This window comes from Cygnus atratus, chromosome 9 (assembly GCF_013377495.2).
Source record: "Cygnus atratus isolate AKBS03 ecotype Queensland, Australia chromosome 9, CAtr_DNAZoo_HiC_assembly, whole genome shotgun sequence".
Classification (NCBI taxonomy): domain Eukaryota; kingdom Metazoa; phylum Chordata; class Aves; order Anseriformes; family Anatidae; genus Cygnus; species Cygnus atratus.
This window is the reverse complement of record NC_066370.1, coordinates 79,734-96,528: the sequence shown is the minus strand read 5'-3', so window position 1 is coordinate 96,528 and position 16,795 is coordinate 79,734. Positions and strand designations below refer to the sequence as shown.

General features: G+C 37.9%; 1 protein-coding gene across 1 annotated transcript; it reads left to right on the top strand.

Annotated features, from left to right (window-relative positions):
• The first annotated feature begins 1,517 nt into the window (after window positions 1-1,517).
• Window positions 1,518-2,597, top strand: AGTR1 (angiotensin II receptor type 1). Its single transcript, XM_035544746.2, has one exon. It carries the CDS (start codon window positions 1,518-1,520, stop codon window positions 2,595-2,597), a length of 1,080 nt encoding a protein of 359 aa, XP_035400639.1.
• Window positions 2,598-16,795: the final 14,198 nt, after the last annotated feature.

Sequence of the window (16,795 nt, the reverse complement as noted above, 5' to 3'; positions counted from 1 at the left end):
TTCCTATGTGGACTTCGCTGAGGTGAATCTATGCCTCACTTTCCTATTAAAACTTTAAAAAGTTTTTTTGGGGGGTTGGTTGGTTGGTTTTTAAAGCCAGAAAAAAAAAAAAACCTAATTTGTATTCAAAAAAACCCTAATCTGTATTCATTTCTTTTGTTAATGCAAGATGTTAAGGCTTAAGTGTAGATTCAGATATCTCAGAAAAACTTTGCTCATGAGATATAGCACCTATCTATGGAAAAAAATAACCTAGATAACTGTACATTCATTTGGTACTTTGAGTCTCTGTTATGACATATGTTCATTAACTAGTTGTATTTTGAACTGTAAACTTATTAAGTAACTGAAAGAAGTTTGTTGGCTTTCATTTACAGTAAAAAAATAATCTAACAATGTACACCTAACTCCTAACATTGTTACCTCTGTTTTATTCCACAAAGTCTACATTAAAATGGAAATCAGTTGAGAAAACATTTAAAGTTGGCCCCCCATATTACATCTGGTATACAAAAAAAAATTTCCCCTTAGTTTTTGTGATCTGAGAATCAGTATGCTGTTTGCCTTGGGCTGGTTTGGGATTTATTTAACTACTGAACTGTTACATACTGCACTTGTGAACAATGGCTCACTTCCAACTCCCTACAGAGTCACTGATAAAGCTCCTGCTCTAGGCATTGTATCGAGACCGTCATGAATAATCTGGTCTTTCATGCCATATCAGAAAAAAAGCAAAATGAAGGAAACTTGGTTAAAATTTGGGTCTACTGGTTCCATCTGCCTGCATTCCAAATAAAAATGATCCAACAGAATTCTGTGGTATGAATTTCTGAATCCAGACAACGCAAGTTCCAGACAAACACGTGCTTTGTAGTTGAGCCAACTGATATCTGTGGTGTCAGGGTAGAACTCCACAGGGAATGAACTGCAAGTTCACAACTTGCAGATTTAGAACTTGATTACTGCTTCGATTCAAAGCTGGAAAGAGAAACATATCCTTATGTTTTTAGAGGGGAATTGTGATTGCACAAAAAATGAGGGCAGGATATGGCCCAGGAATTATAAAAATCAAGAAAAAGCATGAAATACTGGTAGCATTAGCCATAAGACACATCCGTGGAAAAAAAGAAAAAACATAAGTAGATCATACTGTGTATATTTATGAACAAAAATAAAGGGGGCAAAAAAAACATTTTCATTGCTTTCCATTAAAAGTTTTTCAGGAGGAGTACTGATTAGCAATTGGGCCTATAATCCAGTTTTCAACTGAAAGCCATAGGTAGCAGTCTGTTAACGAAAAGTAGATTTCTTACTCTTCCATGCCTTATTAATCAGAAATTGAATTTATTACACTGAATTATCTCTCTAGTTAAACAGAAAATCCTGATATTTCATTGAAATTTTTAAAAATAACTAAATACCGTATGAATTACTTTTTCCTCCCTCTTTACCTTTGTCCTGTAGGTGTGAACTTCACATTGTTTCCCTGAAACAAGTGTACAGCTGAAGAGATCAAGATGGTCCCAAACTATTCTACCGAAGAAACCGTTAAAAGAATCCACGTTGACTGTCCCGTTTCAGGAAGGCACAGTTACATCTACATTATGGTTCCAACTGTTTACAGTATCATCTTCATCATAGGCATATTTGGGAACAGCCTAGTTGTTATTGTCATTTACTGCTACATGAAACTGAAAACAGTGGCCAGCATCTTTCTGCTAAACTTGGCACTTGCCGACTTGTGTTTTTTAATAACTCTGCCACTGTGGGCCGCCTACACGGCCATGGAGTACCAGTGGCCATTTGGCAATTGTTTATGCAAGCTAGCATCTGCAGGGATAAGTTTCAACTTGTACGCCAGTGTGTTCCTACTCACATGCCTTAGTATTGACCGCTACCTGGCCATAGTACATCCAGTGAAGTCGCGAATCCGGCGTACCATGTTTGTTGCCAGAATAACTTGCATCGCCATCTGGCTTCTTGCCGGTGTGGCCAGCTTGCCCGTCATCATTCACCGTAATATATTCTTTGCTGAGAACTTGAACATGACAGTCTGTGGTTTTCGGTATGACAACAATAATACAACACTTCGGGTTGGGCTAGGCTTATCCAAAAATTTGCTGGGATTTTTAATTCCTTTTCTAATCATATTAACAAGCTACACCTTAATTTGGAAGACCCTAAAGAAGGCATATCAGATTCAAAGAAATAAGACCAGAAATGATGATATCTTTAAGATGATTGTGGCAATAGTATTTTTCTTTTTCTTTTCCTGGATTCCTCATCAAGTATTCACTTTTCTTGATGTATTAATTCAATTACATGTAATAACAGACTGCAAAATCACTGATATTGTGGATACGGCTATGCCCTTCACTATTTGCATTGCTTACTTTAACAACTGTTTGAATCCCTTTTTTTATGTTTTCTTTGGAAAAAATTTTAAAAAATACTTTCTTCAGCTAATAAAATACATTCCACCAAATGTCAGCACGCATCCCAGTCTAACAACGAAGATGAGCTCCCTCTCTTACAGACCACCAGAAAATATCCGCTTGCCCACTAAAAAGACTGCTGGGTCTCTCGAAACCAAGTGATGCGTTTTACAATATACTTTTTTGAACAGCCTTGTGAATGAAGCAGCAAGAATGACAAAATTCATCTGCAGTCACAGACATCACAGCTTACTGCTCATTACTGAAACATTAAATCACCTCAGAGAAATCACACTGAAAAGATTTAGCAGTGGCCTTCTATTTTACAGTATGCGGAGGACTGGCTGATTTTCATTTTGTTTTTCTTTGTTGAAAGCAATGTATATGATAGACAGACACACCAGAGTTTGTCAGCATCCTGCCATTTACTCGGAACTACAAAACAAGGGTAGATAAAACTTCTAAAAAGATCTCTGAACTTAAAGGAAAAGCTTTTGTAAGTTACATGAATTATGAAGGACCTGTTTTACACATGAGCTATTCCAAGTTTTGTTCCAGGAGTTGAGAGCTAAAAGGCTTGGTTTCATTTCTTTTCTTTTTTTTTTTTTTTTTTTTTTTTTAAAACATGAGTTATATATCAGCTATAATATAACTTGTTTTTCAAATATATGCTGTATCTACAGGCCCAACTTTAAACACAAATGGAAATTTCAGGACCTTGAAACTGGTCTCATTCTAATTTGTGCTACTATTTTTCATTTTAAAATTGCAAAAGTTCATAATATATGCAATAAAAAGCAGGTTTATTTATTAAGTATAGAAGAAATATATTTTTAGATTTATACTCCTACTTATAGATTTCAAATATTGTTTCATAAACGTTTTTATCCCAGTGTGTATTTTTATAGTAGTAACATATATACACACACACAGAGACACATGAATGGGGTTTACTCACCTTTCTCCATAATATGCCATGCTGACTCTGAAGAAAATTATTTATGGAGTGGGTTGACTGCATAATTTTAGTCATTAAATCAAAAACTATTTGAAACAGGAGTTCTGAGACAGAGGTGATCAGAAACTTTCAAACTATTTTTGTAAAATATCCAGAGTACTCTATGAGAAAAGTACCAGCTAATGAAATCCATTCTGTTTTTCAAATTCGTGGACATTTAAACTCAGATTCTGACAAGCAGAAGTGTGACAATGATTATATTATAGTTTAACAAATAACACTTTTAATCATATCACTAAACAACGGAGACTAAACTTCATTCTTGGCTTTTACTTAATTACTCTCCATTTATATAGAGCTGATCTTGGAATGAGGAGCATTTGCTCCCTGTAGAACCTTCTTTTATTTGTATGGAACGATTTCAAGCTTATACTAGCATAAATCAGAACAGAAGTCTGGCTCAAACTCTCCATACAAATGAAGGGGAAAAGGCGATAAGCATTGTAAGAAGTTCCAGCTAATGATATCCTCGTATATCCTTTTCGTATTAGATAATGAACTCCAGAAAGTATTCGCTCTTGATTCACTCCCATTTATTTTCTTCAAAGATAAGTGAACTCATAAATGCTTTTCAACATAACAAAGCTTAAGAAAAAATCCAGAACTTTACATGTCATGTAAGCAAATACATGACCCTCAAGAATTTGCAATATTGATAATCTGTATTTAAAATGTGGCTTAGCTAGCAAGTGGCTGGATTTTCCATTTTTTACTTACACGTCACAAGATACTGCTAGTTCAGTAAAACTTCTAAAGCTGTATATTTAGAAAATGCTCTTTCTTTGGAGGTTTATTTAATTGAAAGCTAGTATTTTAAAAGAATTGAAACCTGAATGTGACAATTAAAGAGACAGGTAAATTGTTCTCACATACAATGCTCTCTATTTAGCTTATATCCTTACACATGCATGTGAGGCAGCCGTTCAAAAAGAATATAAGTCACATGCATTATAAATAGCATCCAGAGCAGCAACACTGCCCTAGCACTCAGTAAGCTGATGTGGGACTAACAGAGCTTGCCATCACCTGTATGAGGTTTCGTTCATGTACACATGTATGTATGTCAAACTGAATCAGGAGCCTCCAATTCCAGAAGTAACTCTCTCAGACAATTTAGTGTGCTGTGCTTGCCACCTGCTGGATGCAGCCACAAATTTGTTGTTCATCTTAAAAGCTGCTATAGGAAAAGAGCAATATTTTCCTGCTGCTTGATAGATCTGCAGATCCTTATCTATGCTAAGACTACTGTAGAAGTAACTTCCTCCTGGACGGATGATCTTGTATGTTAACTTCCTTGGGAAGGGGCTAAGCAGGTATTTCCTCACCACCTGCTGATCCCTTTGGTCACCAGTATCCCAGACTACAATAGATAGCTCAACAGAAAAAACAAAGCACATTTGTATAAGTGATAACTAAGTATTTAACTGAAAGGACTCACTTATCACCAGGAAGAAAAAGCAGCAGAATCAGTAGTGACCACAAATGATAAAAATGACTGTATTGCAGTGAAAAATAGAGCAAAAAAGATTGGTTGGTGATTTTGACCACTTCAGGCTAGATCCTGCATGTTTAAGAGACTCAGTATCCCTAGCTGCTGGTGCCACCTGTGCCTGCCTGCGTCATGGGAAAAAACAAGAGCATGGACATTTGGCTAGGTTACTCCAGGAAAGGCAGGAAAAGATTGCAGCTGGTGTGCTTTGAATAGAAGACCAACCTTGGATTGATAGGCAACAAATAACATTGGGGAAAAAAAAATGTTCTAAAGGGTAGGAGAACGATCATCAGCTGCCAAGGATAGTGGATCCTAGTTTAGCATTTCCTAAAACAAACAAAAACCCCCAAAGAATTGAAAGCCACATAAAACCAGAGATAAAATCTTCTAGCAACTCTCACTGGGCAGCAGCAGAACAAACTCCTCTGGAGCACAGCACGGTTACTGCGTACAGCCACATCCTGCAGATTTAGACAACCCCACAGAGCCCCAGACTAAGAGCTAGTTGATGCTAGCCTCACCCCTCAGCTCAGCCACACCCTTTTCTTCACCCACACAGCTGCCGTCAACGCAAGTGCTGACGAACACCTAGTTGCTGAGCCCTACACTCCCCCTGCCCACCTGCTTGCTTAAAATATTGTGCTGGAGACCTGTGTATGGGGCACGTGTAGCAGCAGTGTCAGAGTGTGGGATCAAGCCCTTCTAGTCACAGCCTCCCATTGAAGCACTTTGAATTATTCTGACCTCCAGCATGCAAGAGGCATAGACTAGATAAAGTCTGTTGTGCCTCTTGTCATCTGTAAGCAGCAGATAAGAGCAGCAAAGAGATCTTCCCACTTTTGGGTGACAGATTGCATTGTTGGCCTCTGCTGTGGGCATGTGGCTGCATGGCCTCCACCGAGGGGGAGGAAGGAGAAGGCCAAAGAACCTACTCCTTGCCAAGAGAGCAGGAAGGAGTGAGATCTGGCCCTGTACGACTGCCATTTTGGCAGAACTTTGGACTGACCCTTTTTAATTTCATACCAAAATAAGAACTAGTTATATATACTTTAGAACAAAGTCCCACTATCTTAAAGAACACAAAGTTAAATAAGATGCAACAACATGATGTTAGTTTAAACAAGTATCCTAAGCACTTTTCCTTCTCAGGGTAACCAAAGTAAAATACTTGACAAACTTTTAGTCTGCCCCTGTACTTTTCTGGTGTGAGGAACTCAAGCCAGTATTAATGGGGACAGCCTATAGCCCTAAATCCAGGAATCACTCCTCCTGAGCTATCACCGTTACAGGCTGTTGACTTGTCTGAATGCATACTTTCTGCTGGCAGAATAGTAGTTGGATTGCATTGTTTGACACATACATGCAGAATATTTATTTCTATTTATTGTGCAACTGTGCTTTATATGACTCATGTTTCACACTCTACTCGCTTCCGCATTACATGCCTACCCAAAATCACACTATATAATCTGCACTGGTTAACCTGAATTCCAACAAAACCATTACAGACACAGCGGGGATTCATTTGGCTTTTCAGCTCAATAATTATCTTATGTTTATACAGTTAATCAAGATGTTGCAGAGTACATACTAGGCCAAAAGTCCTTTCCTTTACCAGAATTGCTGTTTAGGTGATCATCAACTTGGACCTGTGACAGAAGCAGAGAATATAGGAGGATTCCCAGGTTTGGGCTTGCTTGCATAGCTTCAGCAATGATTTATCTTACTGGCCTCTTTTTTCAGTACACTGAAGTGCAAGTGTTCCCACGGAGAAGCTTGCCATGGAAAGAACAAACACACATTAAGGGGGGATGGCATGGGAATGGCCTAGAAAGGAACTTGTTCATTTTGGAAATACTTAGTGTTGCATGTAAATAGATCTTTCAGGTAAGTATTAAAAACTTCCAGAAAGTTTTGAGAGGCTCTTAAATTTCTTTAGGACATCCTGCTCAGTTCAGAACATACTGAACCATGAAACCCTGACCTTGAGAGCAGGTTAAGACAGCTCTGCTCTTCTCCATTACAGGCTTGGCCAGCACATCATCCCACCAGCTAGCAAGAAGCAGTGAGGTTGTTCTATCAATCATTGAGTCCATTTCATCAGTGACCTTGCTACCAAGGCTGAATTAACAAATCCTCAGTGCTAACCGCAGGGCTGTCAAGCTCATTGTCGCTGGCAAGTTCTGCAGATGTGGCTAGACACTGAAGAAAGAGGTACAGATAATGTTTGAGAACAGGATTGTGCAAGTCTTTTTAGTGGGCTAGTGCTGTAGCCTTCGGCTTTAAAAACAGCTCCTAAATGAAGTAGCAGGAACTAGATATTATTTTCATTTAAATATTTTTGTGCAGTCAGAATCTGTGAAGTGGCAGATGTCAACGTTTTCTACTTCAATAGAACTAGCTTTATATTGTAAAAAGGTTACTACTGTTATAAGAACTTTTGTTGTCTGAAGTATTACCAAAAACATACATCATCAATAGATTATGTCTATGTGAAATCCATCTCCACTGCTGTATTAGTCCACCCAAGGAAGAGAGAGATGTTTCTGTATTATTATAAGTTCTCCAGTATATCAGTGTATCTGTGGCTACATCTTATAGTGATGTCATTCTTACCAAAGTATTTCTATTGAATGCTGTAATACTTTATACCACTGTTCCTCATTCCTTGTAATCTAAAATCTAAGACAGCTCCCCCTAAACTCCAGACTGAACAGACTGTGTCCATAATTCATTCTGGATAGGATATCCACCTAGCACCAGCTAACTCCAGAAATCACACACACAATAGGGGATCAGCAATTGGCTTGTGTTTTCCAGGACCGGCTAAATTAATGAAGTTCCTTGCACTGGATATTCAGCAAATTGCTTATTTTGCTATATACAGGTTAGATCTTAATGCAGAATCTAGGCTTCACATTTTAGAAGATAAATGAAATTATAGGGACAGATTTTAGAATATTGAGTCAAATATAAAGTCATATTAAATTATGAATAAATGGCCCTGAAAAGCCAGACTCAGGTTGCTGGTAGCAGAACATTCCATGTAAATATATCCACCAATTTAGAACAAGCTTTGATGTTTCCAAGCAGTGCCACATTGTGTACTGCGTAGATGTCCCAGTGGCTTCAGCAGAAACAGGATCAGGTTTGAGCATAAGAGGGGAACTTGTTTTGGTGTGGGTTTTGTTGTTTTGTTGAAAGAATGGCAGAATGGATCACATTTCCACTTTGAATTTGTATGAGAAATAAATTGAATTTAATTTTGCATATCCCTAGTAAATGCCACCTCAGGTTAAGTTTTATACTGTCACACACCAGAAAAAAAAAAAGTAAAAACAGTTATGGGCCAGACCTATGAATTGCTTATAACTTACATACTGAAAAACTGATTTTCTATGTATTTTAATTATTACTTAGCTTTATATATTGGCAGTGCTGTGAGGTTGCAATAAAGCACAGACCCTAGTGCAAGAAAAGATATTCATACACAGAGACAGAGTCCCTTGGAGCTTTAGAATCAGAGAGCAAAAGTTTGTTAGAACAGATTGGAAAGCAAAGCCTGCTACTGAACAAACAAAAAGACTGCAAGGATATTTTCACCTTGCAGTTAAATTAAAAATGCCATGAAATAAAAAAAAAAAAAAAAAAAAAAATCAACAACTTCTCTCATTAAAAATAAGAAAATAAAAACAGCAGAAAGGAAAATACTGAAAGGCTTTTATGTTGGGAGCTTATACAAAGCTGACTGAAGAACACCCACCCTATGTGTGTTCAAGCACTTCCCACTGATACTATGAAGCAAGTGTAAACTTGGCTATTTTTATGAAATTGAATGAATAACCAGAAATGTTTCAAATCAATGAATGTATAGACGTCATTTAAGATATTAGCTGATTTGCTACTATAGATTTCTCTTTCATTAAATTAAAAAAAGTTAAATTATACAAATTATACACTGTAAACTCATCAAATAACTGTATGTCCAGGAAAGGCAGACAATGTACTGCATATAGATTTACATCAGCTTGGCCTACCTAGCCTGAACTCCTCCTCAGGCTCAGCAGAACATACAAATACAAAAGAACAGAAACCAAAACAAATTAAAATAATTTCACAAAAATATTACATATATTATAGTAGTACTATATATATATATATTTAATTTTGCTGAAGAGTTACAAAATACTAAAGGATCTACAATAAGGTTGTTTTCACAAGTTTTTTATTCAAGTAGCTTTTTTGAAGCTTTTGTAAGAATTCAGTTTGGCACTATAAAAAAAACCCTCCAAGCACAGTAAAAATTTGCAGATCCAAAGCCCTTTCTTGTATAAAAGCACCTATAAAATTAGAGAATGTCTATAATTTGCAGGATACCTTTCAAAGCAAGGGTAAAAATAAAGGTACATGAGATGTAATTTAACCTACTAGAGAACTGTTAATGTTAAGCCTGTTTTTTGTGATATGATTACTCTAAATGGAAGTGTAAAGCAATGCGAAGAAAGGCATTCTTTATATACTAGACTGTTATACACTGCAGCATGTACCTGCTAAATACAGCCAAATAGTATTTCTGTTATTCTTGAATTTCTCTGTTTATTTATGATAGCTTTCTATAACATCATCTGTATGCTTTACATGAGAGTGAACAGCAGATATGCACTGCTCTGTTTTGGAAAGATTTTGCAAATTTTAGACAGGTTTTTGTCTAAATGAATTTTGCAAAAAATAAGTAAATCATTTCTCATAAACACCTACATCAGAATGATGATATTCTGAAATATTGAAAAAAAATAATCTAAAATACATTTAACAGTATTGGTTCAAATTAATCTTCACAGAATATGGTTAGATTGTTTCTTCCAAGTTTTACTTTTTGGTCTGATTAAAAACAAATGTGTTTGTAGCTATACTTCCCAACACCAGTAGCAGAACAAAGTGCAGGGTCTGACAAGGACACTGGGTTCCTAGTGAAAACGAACACTGTCCTACAGCTCACCACCCAGAAATTCTGAAGTTGTAATGTGATTTTGTTTTGATCAAGGCTTGTGAATCAATTCCTGTTAATTAAAGAAAACTTTAAAATGCTTATTGGAAAAACACATTGTACTTATTGCTTGAATCTAGATAATATTCTGCCAAGGGTTATGCTCCTACAATTCTTTTACCTATGCTCTCTTACAGCATCTAACTTCAGTTTTCCTATGGGGCTTACTGCTAATGTGGATATCCCATACGCTTCAGCAGCTGAGCAGATTGGCTCCAAAACAACATCAATATTCATTGTTGTGACCCACAAATAGGTGCTGGATATAAACGGGGCACTCAACCATGATACTGTCAAGACACCAGAAAAGTATGCAGTACATTTAAAAAGCATATTCCAATTTTGACCTCTTACCTCCAGCCCAAAGGAAGATTGCAAACTTAACATGCAAGATAAAATTTTTTCTTTACACTTCACTGCTTATCTTGGAGCTGTCTAAAGGCTAAGTTTTCTACCAAGCTAATTCAAATATTTTGACAAGGCTATTCCATGACGAAATATGCCTTTATCTCTCCTGTCACATCATTTGATTGATGATCCGCCTATGTCAAAGGAGAAGCTGATCAACACTGCAGAGCTCCACAACTTCCAGCTACAAGCAGATCACCACCACCAACACTCACGCTTGTACAGAATAACAGCATGCTCAGCACATACTAAGTCTAGTTTCATCCACCGCAAATAAAGTTCACTCATCAATAAATCTGTAGAGGCAATGGCATCCTGAAAAAACTGCTGTAGATAGGGTCATCCCTAAATTTCACTTACAGTGACATACCTGCAGTGTTTGCAGTAGTGCATTATAACACTGACTGCCGTCCAGCACAAACCATGTGCACTCCAGCAGGCCACAAATACGCTCTTGTTTAAGGTTTTAAGGTTTTAGCCAAGCCCTGTTAATTAACCATATCTACACTTAACTTTTGCTTTCTCTACAATCTGTTCTCCTAACATAGAGAAAATTCATGTGTAGCTGTTCCGTTCACTGCAGCAATGAAAAAGAATACATATGACAGTACAAAGAACATGCTGCATAACTGTATTCATCCTATGCTGTTTTTAAATGCATGTTTTCACAGAAAAGAGAGGAATCTAAGACTTTCTCTATATGCTTTAAATTTGGGAAATGCTCGATCTTCCAAAAGCACAGTGCAATTCTCTCAGAAGTTCTCTAACAAAACGGGGGGGGGGGGGGGGGGGGGGGAGGAAACACAAGTTAAAAAAAATTCAAACGTTATGCACAAATTTTGAATTGCAATTTATGATTAAACATTCAATATGATTACTTTAAAAAATAAACTAATTTTCTGGTCCATTGTACCATTGTACATGCATCTGAGGGCATTTTGCTGACAGGCATTACAACATTTTGTTCTTCAGAATGCTTCTGAAGGAGAAGTAACAGTAGATAGTGTATTTTAAGCTGAGGGGAAGAAGTAAAACAGAACTAGAAACATTTGAAGACGGGTCAATGCAGATGGTGTTTCTAGAGCTGCATTACACACTTACTTTCACTGCATTGAAAATGGGCACATTTCAAACCAGGAACCTATCTATGCAGAAGTTGTCTGGAGGCTCGATATTACCTTAGGCAGTTTGAAAAGTATAAATCTTCAGGCTTTACAGTAATCAAAGTTGCAAACATGCTTTTAAGCACGCTTTAAACCCTCTAATATTCTACATTTAAATTTTCAAATTCCACCTTTTAATAGCAAGCCTGGCCTTTGATTTAGAGAAGTGAAGTGAAAGCAGTTCTGGAAACATGAGCCATAAACCTGTCACAGCTCTTCTAATGAGCAAACATGGCAGTCTAAAAACTGCTCTGAAGATTTCTGTAGTGCAGTACTACAATCTGCTTGCTTTATTTCCATCTAAAACTGTATTGCTGTAATAATCTTTGGGCATGATTATAACTGCTAGTCTGTTAAATGAGACTTTGCATTTTTAAGATTATTGAAAAAGAGAAAAACATGCAGTCACCTGTGACACACAAGAGCTTTGCTATGGGGAGTGGTACCGTGGTGTGCAAAATAAATTGATCACACAAGCACGAACACCAGTTGAAGCCCATTCACATTATGTCAGCTGGATTTTTACCACTGGCTTGAATGAAAAGACAACTCTTGGTTTTAAGAATCTCATATGCACCTTTAATTTTAAAAGCAGAGCAAAAACAGCACCTGAACAATCATTTCATCTCCTCCTGCATATGGATCAAACTATAGCATGCAGCCACAAGGAAGCTACTTGCATCATCACAGCATATACAATGTGCAATCAGCTGGGTTGCTCAACACAAAACAGATCGAGTCAAAATGATGGAACCAAGAATTTGGTCCATCTGCTTGGAAGTGTTGTAATAGATACAGACAAGACAACTTAAAAGGTAACAAAAAAATCCTTATGCTATGAGTCTGCTATAGTGGGTGTCTTTGTAGCATATATTAATCAGGAAATTAACCTGGTGTTATTCTGTCTCACTATCGGAAATTTTGCAGTAATTTGCATGAACACCATGTACAGTGTTGCTTAGTAACAGAGACAGCGGAATAAAGCCATAAATTGGGAGGAGGAAGATGAGGCAAGAAGAAATCAAAGCAGCATAAAAACTTTTATTGGCACTTAAGCACACTTTTCCCTGATTGTAGCAGAATTCATGAAACAATTACAACCTCATGACAAAGGCTGGTAATGGTTAGCCCTTAAGAACTACTGTTATTTTCTGACAGTTTGGAAGCTGTTTTTATTTATTGCAGGAAAGGAAATATCAAATCTTCTTCGGACTACCCAAAACCAAAGACAGAGATTAACACCAGCTAATTACCCAGTGCCAGCATTTCACTAAAGCTCCCACTGTAGAATAGATTTATGGAATAACTTAGAATTGTAATTAATTCTTGTCACCCAGAGTTTTTAAAATAATAATATGCACTTAAGTACCCAATACTTACATAATGCTGTACAAAAGTGGAAGATATATATAATTCAAGGAATTATTAGGGAAAATAATAAGGAGCTGCAACATTATTTTAATAAATTCAGTCAGAAATACTGACAAAGATAAATGTTATGAGAAGAATTTATTGTTATAAAGCCTACATCAAGTCTTTCAGACATTTCAGCAAAAATGTAATACCATTAGGTAAACAAATATATACCTTTCCCATAGTAGCTAAAAATTACTTCTACTCAGGAAAAAGATTTCTTGTTCTATGACTATTAGATTAAGAGCATACAACAAGATTTACGTAGAACAAAGTATTCACAATTCCTCATAGCAGTGACCATGTTTCAGACATCACCACACAGATCATGTCTTTTTCCAGTCATCAAACTACTTGAAAATATATATAAATGTATCCCTGCAGCAACTAGACTGCTAGATTGCAATACCCTGCTTTGTTCAACTGCTTAATGCAGAAAAGCAATATTGAGAAATAGACTGTATTTTTGTTTGGGTTTGCATTTATTACAATTTTTTTCTCATTTAGAGAAAACACATATCTCATGGTCTCTTTGTTCTCCTCTTCACACACCCCTTCCAAATAATCTATTCTTCTCTTGACCCAGGAACAACCATTTTGTTGTTGCTACTACTGCTTCCCAAAGAAGGCCTGTGTCTTGGTATTCTCTAATGCCATTACAATCTTGGCTTTGATTTCATCACATCAGTTCACTAAATCTTGAAGGCTTCAGTCATAACCCTAATCTATCTGGAAGTGGCTCAAAGCTTGAGACAGACAACAGCTTACTCCAAACACCACTTCCAAGCCCACCATTAACACGTAACACACATAACCATAAAGCCAGGCAGAAATGCAGCAGTCCCCATGCCACCCAAGCAGAGCCATCTGTCATACAGGTAAGCATTGCAGGCTGCTTTCTCTGGCCAGAAGAGGCAGCCTTCTTCAACCTGTGCTTCTGCCACTGATTTGTACAAAGCAGCAGGATTTTCCTGTTCTGGTCTTCCAAGTGAGAGCATGGAGTTGTAAGGGAGATGCACCAAAGCAGAGAGATCCTGTGTTAGGGCACACCTGGTGCCAGTCAAGGTTGTTACAGAGCCAGCTGTCCTCCATACAATACAGCCCCTGCTCTCAGGAATGCCCTGTTCTCAATACTATTGGCTAGGCTTATTGCTGGTGGTATGCTGATCTTCCACTAACATGAGGCTAATCTCATGAACTTCTCCTCAACTTGACTGCCAGGATTTGTTCAGTTCAGAACTTGGACATTTAGTCAAGGTTGCATCCCAGGCAAACAATCTCTCCTTTTTTTTTTTTCCTCTCTCTAAGAAACTCAAGCAATCACTTTTATCTAATCTACAAATTCCCAGTACTCCTCCAAATCACATTTGCACCCACTTCCTTTGCTTTGTTGTTGAACTTCTTGTTATGCCCAATTCAAAAATGCAGTGTTTTGCAGAAAGAGTCCATGAACTTACTCAGCGAGTTAATTTTTACGTTTGTGATGCTGGATAAACAATAAATAAATGCCAGTTTACTGTATTGAGAAACCCAGAAACAAGACATCACATCCTAACCATATTGTGCTTCAGATATATTAAAACCACTGAGCTGTTAGAAAACTATATATAAAAAAGAATTTCTTATTACAAAAGTATCTGAACTTACCTGAGAACCTACCCAGCCATAACCTTGAGGTCATAACATGTACCTTTGAAGATTTCTCTTTACATAAACATCACCAGTTTAAATACGCTTTTTGATAGATAATTTTTAAACCTTTACATGTAACCTCAAGAATATGAGAGACAGTGAGAGACAGAAGGGCTAACTAAAACTTCTTTACAAGCACTGTCATCTATCAAATGAAACAGGCAAGAAGCAAGGAATGAATGCAAGGAAAATACTACAGCTACACAAAGTACTAAAGAAATAGTAAGACTAGACTCAGGCTAACCCTGCCCCATTTATGCATGCAGTATTCTATTTGCTAGAAAACATTTTCACTCGGGCAGCTGTTTTAAGATGGAAACAACATAACATAATCTTTTGACCACAGCCCTTTAAGATTGTTTATTACATCACACCCCTCACGTCAGTATCAAGTGCATCCACAAAGTCTCAACCATTTAAATTTTCATTGACAAATTGTTAAACACTCCCCTGTTTGCCAAATTTTCCAAGAAATACAAATACTGCTGTGAAAGATGATACTATGCAAAGTTAGATGCACAAACAAAAATAAATCACAATAAGACATCATTCCATGTGATTTCCTAAGGGAGAATAGCCCATAGGATTTCCCGAGCTGAGAGCAAAACAATGAGAGACAATCTGTAAATTAATGCTCAACTCCAAACACAAGGACTTTAGACCCCAGAAGAATGACTATTCCCCCCACACCCCCTCAAAAAAAACAAAATGAAACAAACAAAAAAAAACATAAGCACTGTTATTTATCAGCTCCCTAGTGCAAAATATTTGTGGTTTTCTTTTCAAAAATGATGAAGCAAAACAGATGCTGCAGTGCAGGGAGCAAAAACAAAACAGAGAACAGTTGTTTGCTGGCCCTCCAGTGTGCCATCCACGTTATTCGCAATCATGCAAGACCTCACTAGGCCATGTGCTGAGCCAGGATGCAGCCCTGCTGCCTTGGGAGTTGCACACGTGCAACTGAGATCAGAATTTGGCCGTGTGCTTTCTTTCCCAACCAAATCAACATAATCCTCGCAATATAAATTCTTACAGATGCACAGATAAACTGAGCCACAGTGTAACTTCACTGCTGGCGGAGCTCACGTTCCCAGCACCAAACACAACTCACAGATGTCAGATTTGCACTCTCATTAGGACATCAACCAGTAAAACATTTACTTCATTTTTCAGCTAGCACAAAGGGCAAGGAGATCTTTTTAATTCTGTCACATTAAAATTCATCAAATTAACAGCTCACCTAAACCAGCAGCAGAGTCTCAATGTTGTGTGCCAATGGCTGGCACAGCTGCGGCATTAGTCCTGGAGCCTGGTACAAGCTGCTGGCCAAAGGGGAAGGCAGTTACACAAGTCTTTCCCTCCCTACTGCCTAAATATCTTGTTTTCCTTTCAAATCAGGGTTGGGGGAGACCCAGCCCCAAAAGAGGTACCCCATCACAGAGGAAAGAGAGGAGCTAAGCACTGTACCCTCCCAATACTGCTCTTGACAGGACTTCTCCCTTAGGTGAACTCTGAAGGAACTGCCTTGCTCCTAAGAGAGCAGCTTCAGTGCCCTGAGGGCGCTTATGGGCCTTAACCAGACCAGTCCCACCTGGCACCACATTTCAGTCCAGCCTGGGGCCACCTGTCCTAATCTAGGCCAAAATGAAGGATACTGTTTTGCAGTCCTTCGTGAGCGTGGGCCCCCTGGGTTCAGATCTGACCCACAGACTGATGGCCTATGTTTGACCCTGCTGCCCCTCATTGGGCCTGACCCTGAAAGAAATATGCTGTCAAATCTGAAATTACTTGGGTAGTGGTCTTGGGAGCCAGAAGTTGACCATAGAGGAGACTAGGATATAGATGTTTTCCACACAAACTTAGCTAGCACCAGGGTTGCATCCCACATGAACACCTAAATCACACCTCGGAATTCAAAAAAAGGCCCTGCTTTGGTTGGGATTGATAGAAAAATTTCAGTCATGTTTTAACATCTAGCTGCTTTTTAAGACTCGATCTCACCTGGGCTTGAGTTTAGTTGGAGATTTAAGGTGATTTAAGATAAACCAAAGGCTTCTCCCAAACCTCTATGGTGCATTAAAAAGCCACGCAGGAAAGAGATGGGCAGCACGGTCTGGCTTTGGCCTA

Bases quoted from the DNA above. Each gene is read 5' to 3' on its own strand.
- AGTR1 (XM_035544746.2), top strand. From the start codon at position 1,518: ATGGTCCCAAACTATTCTACCGAAGAAACCGTTAAAAGAATCCACGTT.